Below are 10,399 nucleotides of genomic sequence, written 5' to 3'. Positions count from 1 at the left end.
AGAACAGCCCGGTCCTAGAACAGCCCAGTCCTAGAACAGTCCAGTCCTAGAACAGCCCAGTCCTAGAACAGCCCAGTCCTAGAACAGCCCCGTCCTAGAACAGCCCAGTCCTAGAACAGCCCCGTCCTAGAACAGCCCGGTCCTAGAACAGCCCGGTCCTAGAACAGTCCAGTCCTAGAACAGCCCAGTCCTAGAACAGCCCAGTCCTAGAACAAACCAGACCTAGAACAGCCCAGACCTAGAAGAGCCCAGACCTAGAAGAGCCCAGACCTAGAACAGCCCAGACCTAGAACTGCACAGTTCTAGAAGAGCAGGCCTAGAACAGCCCAGTCCTAGAACTGTCCAGTTCTAGATGTTTGTCCTCATGTTTCCTGTCCCGCCCAGTCCTAGAACAGCCCAGTCCTACAACAGCCCAGTCCTAGATGTTTGTCCTCATGGTTCCTGTCCCGCCCAGTCCTAGAACAGCCCAGTCCTAGAACAGCCCAGTCCTAGATGTTTGTCCTCATGGTTCCTGTCCCGCCCAGTCCTAGAACAGCCCAGTCCTAGAACAGCCCAGTTCCAGATGTTTGTCCTCATGGTTCCCAGCTCAGAGCAACAGGCTACACATCTGCTGTAGGTCTAAAGTTCCATTTGGCACGTGTCTCCGTTTGGTACAAAGTCCCACTGACTGCTGAAGGAATCAAAAACAAGCACGAGGGACACATCTAAAAATGCGCTGAATGAATGAAATAGACTGTAAAGGCACTAGATGATCAATTAACTTTAACTAATGAAGTATTTTGTTGTGGCTTTGAAAGTTATTAATTTTCTAAAGGTTTGTAGAGTAAGGAGTTATTTTACGTACGCGGATGACCAGGTGACACCTGATAACACTCCTGTGAGTGTGTTGTGACAGATTAAACATTAATTTTTCTGCTCACAAATGCCCTCCTGTCAATGGAAAGGTGTTAAACCTACACTTGACAAACAATCTCCTATCGAACACTTCCAGCCTGTGTGTTGCACCAACACCTGTGACTGAAGATGAGCTCCGGGTTCGGACAGGTACTGACAGCGGTCGGGGAGTTCGGAACATTCCAGAAGCAAATGTTGGCTGCGATATGCTTCCCGAACATCTTCAACGGGTTCCACATGTTCTGTCAGGTGTTTACGGGAATGAACTTCCCTCATCACTGTAACACCGACTGGATCAGGACGCAGGGACCCAACCTGACCAACGATAGGCTGTTGAACCTCACCCTTCCACCGCTGGAAGATGGCCCTGGGTTCCAATCCTGTAAGATGTACACTCCGGTGGATCTGGACTTGGAGACTATTGAAGAGTATGGGATAAACAGTACCATCTCCTGCAGAGATGGATGGAAGTATGAGGCTCCCCAGGGGACCACCAGCCTGGTGACTGAGGTAGGATCATAGGGTAGGATCATAGGTTAGGAGCATAGGGTAGGATCATAATGTAGGAGCATAGGGTAGGATCATAGGGTAGGAGCATAGGGTAGGATCATAGGGTAGCTGCATAGGATAGAAGCATAGGGTAGGATCATAGGGTAGGAGCATAGGGTAGGATCATAGGGTAGGACCATAGGGTAGGATCATAGGGTAGGAGCATAGGGTAGGGTCATAGGGTAGGAGCATAGGGTAGGGTCATAGGGTAGGATCATAGGGTAGGACCATAGGGTAGACGCATAGGGTAGGAACATAGGGTAGCAACATAGGGTAGTTGGGGCAGACAATGAGTCAATGCAGATACTAAATATCTGTTGAGCCTGCAGCCTGATGCCCTAGTTTGAGTAAATCAAATGATGCCACACCACCTCTCTTATTCCACTATCAGGGATCTGGTGATGCCACACCACCTCTCTTATTCCACTATCAGGGATCTGGTGATGTTATACCACCTCTCTTATTCCACTATCAGGGATCTGGTGATGTTATACCACCTCTCTTATTCCACTATCAGGGATCTGGTGATGCCACACCACCTCTCTTATTCCACTATCAGGGATCTGGTGATGTTATACCACCTCTCTTATTCCACTATCAGGGATCTGGTGATGCCACACCTCCTCTCTTATTCCACTATCAGGGATCTGGTGGTGCCACACCACATCTCTTATTCCACTATCAGGGATCTGGTGATGCTACACCACCTCTCTTATTCCACTATCAGGGATCTGGTGATGTCACACCACCTCTCTTATTCCACTATCAGGGATCTGGTGATGCCACACCACCTCTCTTATTCCACTATCAGGGATCTGGTGATGCCACACCATCTCTCTTATTCCACTATCAGGGATCTGGTGATGTTATACCACCTCTCTTATTCCACTATCAGGGATCTGGTGATGCCACACCTCCTCTCTTATTCCACTATCAGGGATCTGGTGGTGCCACACCACCTCTCTTATTCCACTATCAGGGATCTGGTGATGCTACACCACCTCTCTTATTCCACTATCAGGGATCTGGTGATGTCACACCACCTCTCTTATTCCACTATCAGGGATCTGGTGATGCCACACCACCTCTCTTATTCCACTATCAGGGATCTGGTGATGCTACACCACCTCTCTTATTCCACTATCAGGGATCTGGTGATGCCACACCTCCTCTCTTATTCCACTATCAGGGATCTGGTGGTGCCACACCACCTCTCTTATTCCACTATCAGGGATCTGGTGATGCCACACCACCTCTCTTATTCCACTATTAGGGATCTGGTGATGCCACACCTCCTCTCTTATTCCACTATCAGGGATCTGGTGATGCCACACCATCTCTCTTATTCCACTATCAGGGATCTGGTGATGCCACACCACCTCTCTTATTCCACTATCAGGGATCTGGTGATGCCACACCACCTCTCTTATTCCACTATCAGGGATCTGTTGATGCTACACCACCTCTCTTATTCCACTATCAGGGATCTGGTGATGCCACACCACCTCTCTTATTCCACTATCAGGGATCTGGTGATGCTACACCACCTCTCTTATTCCACTATCAGGGATCTGGTGATGCCACACCACCTCTTTTATTCCACTATCAGGGATCTGGTTATGCCACACCGCCTCTCTTATTCCACTATCAGGGATCTGGTGATGCCACACCACCTCTCTTATTCCACTATCAGGGATCTGGTGATGCCACACCATCTCTCTTATTCCACTATCAGGGATCTGGTGATGTTATACCACCTCTCTTATTCCACTATCAGGGATCTGGTGATGCCACACCACCTCTCTTATTCCACTATCAGGGATCTGGTGATGCCACACCACCTCTCTTATTCCACTATCAGGGATCTGGTGATGTTATACCACCTCTCTTATTCCACTATCAGGGATCTGGTGATGCCACACCTCCTCTCTTATTCCACTATCAGGGATCTGGTGGTGCCACACCACCTCTCTTATTCCACTATCAGGGATCTGGTGATGCCACACCACCTCTCTTATTCCACTATTAGGGATCTGGTGATGCCACACCTCCTCTCTTATTCCACTATCAGGGATCTGGTGATGCCACACCATCTCTCTTATTCCACTATCAGGGATCTGGTGATGCCACACCACCTCTCTTATTCCACTATCAGGGATCTGGTGATGCCACACCACCTCTCTTATTCCACTATCAGGGATCTGGTGATGTCACACCACCTCTCTTATTCCACTATCAGGGATCTGTTGATGCTACACCACCTCTCTTATTCCACTATCAGGGATCTGGTGATGCCACACCACCTCTCTTATTCCACTATCAGGGATCTGGTGATGCTACACCACCTCTCTTATTCCACTATCAGGGATCTGGTGATGCCACACCACCTCTTTTATTCCACTATCAGGGATCTGGTGATGCCACACCGCCTCTCTTATTCCACTATCAGGGATCTGGTGATGCCACACCACCTCTCTTATTCCACTATCAGGGATCTGGTGATGCCACACCACCTCTCTTATTCCACTATCAGGGATCTGGTGATGTTATACCACCTCTCTTATTCCACTATCAGCGATCTGGTGATGCCACACCACCTCTCTTATTCCACTATCAGGGATCTGGTGATGCTACACCACCTCTCTTATTCAATCAGACAGACAGACAGACAGACAGACAGACAGACAGAGTGACAGACAGACAGAGTGACAGACAGACAGACAGACAGAGTGACAGACAGACAGACAGAGTGACAGACAGAGTGACAGACAGAGTGACAGACAGGCAGCACTGGACTCAATGGGCTGTTTCCATAACGATGTTAGACTTGGCCACTGTTTCCATAATGATATTAGACTTGGCAGCTGTTTCCATAATGATATTAGACTTGGCAGCTGTTTCCATAATGATATTAGACTTGGCAGCTGTTTCCATAATGATATTAGACTTGGCAGCTGTTTCCATAATGATATTAGACTTGGCAGCTGTTTCCATAATGATATTAGACTTGGCAGCTGTTTCCATAATGATATTAGACTTGGCAGCTGTTTCCATAATGATGTAAGACTTGGCAGCTGTTTCCATAATGATATTAGACTTGGCAGCTGTTTCCATAATGATATTAGACTTGGCAGCTGTTTCCATAATGATATTAGACTTGGCAGCTGTTTCCATAATGATATTAGACTTGGCAGCTGTTTCCATAATGATATTAGACTTGGCAGCTGTTTAAATAATGATATTAGACTTGGCAGCTGTTTCCATAATGATATTAGACTTGGCAGCTGTTTCCATAATGATGTTAGACTTGGCAGCTGTTTCCATAATGATATTAGACTTGGCAGCTGTTTCCATAATGATATTAGACTTGGCAGCTGTTTCCATAGTGATATTAGACTTGGCAGCTGTTTCCATAATGATATTAGACTTGGCATCTGTTTCCATAATGATAGTAGACTTGGCAGCTGTTTCCATAATGATATTAGACTTGGCAGCTGTTTCCATAATGATGTAAGACTTGGCAGCTGTTTCCATAATGATATTAGACTTGGCAGCTGTTTCCATAATGATGTAAGACTTGGCAGCTGTTTCCATAATGATATTAGACTTGGCAGCTGTTTTCATAATGATATTAGACTTGGCAGCTGTTTCCATAATGATATTAGACTTGGCAGCTGTTTCCATAATGATATTAGACTTGGCAGCTGTTTCCATAATGATGTTAGACTTGGCAGCTGTTTTCATAATGATGTAAGACTTGGCAGCTGTTTCCATAATGATATTAGACTTGGCAGCTGTTTAAATAATGATATTAGACTTGGCATCTGTTTCCATAAAGCTATTAGACTTGGCAGCTGTTTCCATAATGATATTAGACTTGGCAGCTGTTTCCATAATGATATTAGACTTGGCAGCTGTTTCCATAATGATATTAGACTTGGCAGCTGTTTCCATAATGATATTAGACTTGGCAGCTGTTTCCATAATGATGTTAGACTTGGCAGCTGTTTCCATAATGATGTTAGACTTGGCAGCTGTTTCCATAATGATATTAGACTTGGCAGCTGTTTCCATAATGATATTAGACTTGGCAGCTGTTTCCATAATGATATTAGACTTGGCAGCTGTTTCCATAATGATATTAGACTTGGCAGCTGTTTCCATAATGATATTAGACTTGGCAGCTGTTTCCATAATGATATTAGACTTGGCAGCTGTTTCCATAATGATGTTAGACTTGGCATCTGTTTCCATAATGATAGTAGACTTGGCAGCTGTTTCCATAATGATATTAGACTTGGCAGCTGTTTCCATAATGATATTAGACTTGGCAGCTGTTTCCATAATGATATTAGACTTGGCAGCTGTTTCCATAATGATGTAAGACTTGGCAGCTGTTTCCATAATGATGTAAGACTTGGCAGGTGTTTCCATAATGATAGACTTGGCAGCTGTTTCCATAATGATGTTAGACTTGGCAGCTGTTCAAATAATGATGTTAGACTTGGCAGCTGTTTCCATAATTATATTAGACTTGGCAGCTGTTTCCATAATGATGTTAGACTTGGCAGCTGTTTCCATAATGATATTAGACTTGGCAGCTGTTTCCATAATGATATTAGACTTGGCAGCTGTTTCCATAATGATGTAAGACTTGGCAGCTGTTTCCATAATGATATTAGACTTGGCAGCTGTTTCCATAATGATATTAGACTTGGCAGCTGTTTCCATAATGATATTAGACTTGGCAGCTGTTTCCATAATGATATTAGACTTGGCAGCTGTTTCCATAATGATATTAGACTTGGCAGCTGTTTCCATAATGATATTAGACTTGGCAGCTGTTTCCATAATGATGTTAGACTTGGCAGCTGTTTCCATAATGATGTAAGACTTGGCAGCTGTTTCCATAATGATATTAGACTTGGCAGCTGTTTCCATAATGATGTTAGACTTGGCATCTGTTTCCATAATGATAGTAGACTTGGCAGCTGTTTCCATAATGATATTAGACTTGGCAGCTGTTTCCATAATGATATTAGACTTGGCAGCTGTTTCCATAATGATATTAGACTTGGCAGTTGTTTCCATAATGATGTAAGACTTGGCAGCTGTTTCCATAATGATGTAAGACTTGGCAGGTGTTTCCATAATGATATTAGACTTGGCAGCTGTTCAAATAATGATGTTAGACTTGGCAGCTGTTTCCATAATTATATTAGACTTGGCAGCTGTTTCCATAATGATGTTAGACTTGGCAGCTGTTTCCATAATGATATTAGACTTGGCAGCTGTTTCCATAATGATATTAGACTTGGCAGCTGTTTCCATAATGATATTAGACTTGGCAGCTGTTTCCTTAATGATGTTAGACTTGGCAGCTGTTTCCATAATGATGTAAGACTTGGCAGCTGTTTCCATAATGATATTAGACTTGGCAGCTGTTTCTATAGTGATGTAAGACTTGGCAGCTGTTTCCATAATGATATTAGACTTGGCAGCTGTTTCCATAATGATATTAGAATTGGCAGCTGTTTCCATAATGATATTAGACTTGGCAGCTGTTTCCATAATGATATTAGACTTGGCAGCTGTTTCCATAATGATATTAGACTTGGCAGCTGTTTCCATAATGATATTAGACTTGGCAGCTGTTTCCTTAATGATGTTAGACTTGGCAGCTGTTTCCATAATGATATTAGACTTGGCAGCTGTTTCCATAATGATATTAGACTTGGCAGCTGTTTCCATAATGATGTAAGACTTGGCAGCTGTTTCCATAATGATGTTAGACTTGGCAGCTGTTTCCATAATGATATTAGACTTGGCAGCTGTTTCCATAATGATATTAGACTTGGCAGCTGTTTCCATAATGATGTAAGACTTGGCAGGTGTTTCCATAATGATATTAGACTTGGCAGCTGTTTCCATAATGATGTTAGACTTGGCAGCTGTTCAAATAATGATGTTAGACTTTGCAGCTGTTTCCATAATTATATTAGACTTGGCAGCTGTTTCCATAATGATGTTAGACTTGGCAGCTGTTTCCATAATGATATTAGACTTGGCAGCTGTTTCCATAATGATATTAGACTTGGCAGCTGTTTCCATAATGATATTAGACTTGGCAGCTGTTTTCATAATGATATTAGACTTGGCAGCTGTTTTCATAATGATATTAGACTTGGCAGCTGTTTCCATAATGATATTAGAATTGGCAGCTGTTTCCATAATGATATTAGACTTGGCAGCTGTTTCCATAATGATGTTAGACTTGGCAGCTGTTTCCATAATGATGTTAGACTTGGCAGCTGTTTCCATAATGATATTAGACTTGGCAGCTGTTTCCATAATGATGTTAGACTTGGCAGCTGTTTCCATAATGATATTAGACTTGGCAGCTGTTTCCATAATGATATTAGACTTGGCAGCTGTTTCCATAATGATATTAGACTTGGCAGCTGTTTCCATAATGATATTAGACTTGGCAGCTGTTTCCATAATGATATTAGACTTGGCAGCTGTTTCCATAATGATATTAGACTTGGCAGCTGTTTCCATAATGATATTAGACTTGGCAGCTGTTTCCATAATGATGTTAGACTTGGCATCTGTTTCCATAATGATAGTAGACTTGGCAGCTGTTTCCATAATGATATTAGACTTGGCAGCTGTTTCCATAATGATATTAGACTTGGCAGCTGTTTCCATAATGATATTAGACTTGGCAGCTGTTTCCATAATGATGTAAGACTTGGCAGCTGTTTCCATAATGATGTAAGACTTGGCAGGTGTTTCCATAATGATAGACTTGGCAGCTGTTTCCATAATGATGTTAGACTTGGCAGCTGTTCAAATAATGATGTTAGACTTGGCAGCTGTTTCCATAATTATATTAGACTTGGCAGCTGTTTCCATAATGATGTTAGACTTGGCAGCTGTTTCCATAATGATATTAGACTTGGCAGCTGTTTCCATAATGATATTAGACTTGGCAGCTGTTTCCTTAATGATGTTAGACTTGGCAGCTGTTTCCATAACGATGTAAGACTTGGCAGCTGTTTCCATAATGATATTAGACTTGGCAGCTGTTTCCATAATGATGTTAGACTTGGCATCTGTTTCCATAATGATGTTAGACTTGGCAGCTGTTTCCATAATGATATTAGACTTGGCAGCTGTTTCCATAATGATATTAGACTTGGCAGCTGTTTCCATAATGATATTAGACTTGGCAGTTGTTTCCATAATGATGTAAGACTTGGCAGCTGTTTCCATAATGATGTAAGACTTGGCAGCTGTTTCCATAATTATATTAGACTTGGCAGCTGTTTCCATAATGATGTTAGACTTGGCAGCTGTTTCCATAATGATATTAGACTTGGCAGCTGTTTCCTTAATGATATTAGACTTGGCAGCTGTTTCCATAATGATATTAGACTTGGCAGCTGTTTCCTTAATGATGTTAGACTTGGCAGCTGTTTCCATAACGATGTAAGACTTGGCAGCTGTTTCCATAATGATATTAGACTTGGCAGCTGTTTCCATAATGATGTTAGACTTGGCATCTGTTTCCATAATGATGTTAGACTTGGCAGCTGTTTCCATAATGATATTAGACTTGGCAGCTGTTTCCATAATGATATTAGACTTGGCAGCTGTTTCCATAATGATATTAGACTTGGCAGTTGTTTCCATAATGATGTAAGACTTGGCAGCTGTTTCCATAATGATGTAAGACTTGGCAGGTGTTTCCATAATGATATTAGACTTGGCAGCTGTTTCCATAATGATGTTATACTTGGCAGCTGTTCAAATAATGATGTTAGACTTGGCAGCTGTTTCCATAATTATATTAGACTTGGCAGCTGTTTCCATAATGATGTTAGACTTGGCAGCTGTTTCCATAATGATATTAGACTTGGCAGCTGTTTCCATAATGATATTAGACTTGGCAGCTGTTTCCATAATGATATTAGACTTGGCAGCTGTTTCCTTAATGATGTTAGACTTGGCAGCTGTTTCCATAATGATGTAAGACTTGGCAGCTGTTTCCATAATGATATTAGACTTGGCAGCTGTTTCCATAATGATATTAGACTTGGCAGCTGTTTCCATAATGATATTAGACTTGGCAGCTGTTTCCTTAATGATGTTAGACTTGGCAGCTGTTTCCATAATGATGTAAGACTTGGCAGCTGTTTCCATAATGATATTAGACTTGGCAGCTGTTTCTATAGTGATGTAAGACTTGGCAGCTGTTTCCATAATGATATTAGACTTGGCAGCTGTTTCCATAATGATATTAGACTTGGCAGCTGTTTCCATAATGATATTAGACTTGGCAGCTGTTTCCATAATGATATTAGACTTGGCAGCTGTTTCCATAATGATGTAAGACTTGGCAGCTGTTTCCATAATGATGTTAGACTTGGCAGCTGTTTCCATAATGATAGACTTGGCAGCTGTTTCCATAATGATATTAGACTTGGCAGCTGTTTCCATAGTGATGTAAGACTTCGGCAGCTGTTTCCATAATGATATTAGACTTGGCAGCTGTTTTCATAATGATATTAGACTTGGCAGCTGTTTCCTTAATGATGTAAGTCTTGGCAGCTGTTCAAATAATTATGTTAGACTTGGCAGCTGTTTCCATAATGATGTTAGACTTGGCAGCTGTTTCCATAATGATATTAGACTTGGCAGCTGTTTCCATAATGATATTAGACTTGGCAGCTGTTTCCATAATGATATTAGACTTTGGCAGCTGTTTCCATAATGATATTAGACTTGGCAGCTGTTTCCATAATGATGTAAGACTTGGCAGCTGTTTCCATAATGATGTAAGACTTGGCAGGTGTTTCCATAATGATATTAGACTTGGCAGCTGTTTCCATAATGATGTTAGACTTGGCAGCTGTTCAAATAATGATGTTAGACTTGGCAGCTGTTTCCA

General features: G+C 42.1%; 1 protein-coding gene across 1 annotated transcript in view; it reads left to right on the top strand.

Annotated features, from left to right (window-relative positions):
* Positions 1-688: 688 nt before the first annotated feature.
* The window catches only part of LOC139582301 (solute carrier family 22 member 14-like), a 107,736-nt gene continuing 98,025 nt past the window's right edge, over positions 689-10,399 (top strand). Inside the window, exon 1 of the mRNA XM_071412297.1 lies at positions 689-1,404. Coding sequence (XP_071268398.1) covers positions 1,024-1,404 — 381 coding nt within the window. The 5' untranslated portion in view covers positions 689-1,023. The remainder of the gene's footprint in view (positions 1,405-10,399) is intronic.

This window comes from Salvelinus alpinus, chromosome 8, assembly GCF_045679555.1.
Source record: "Salvelinus alpinus chromosome 8, SLU_Salpinus.1, whole genome shotgun sequence".
In the NCBI taxonomy this organism is placed as follows: domain Eukaryota; kingdom Metazoa; phylum Chordata; class Actinopteri; order Salmoniformes; family Salmonidae; genus Salvelinus; species Salvelinus alpinus.
Note: the sequence above shows the minus strand (reverse complement) of the source record. Positions and strands in the feature narration are given on the sequence as shown.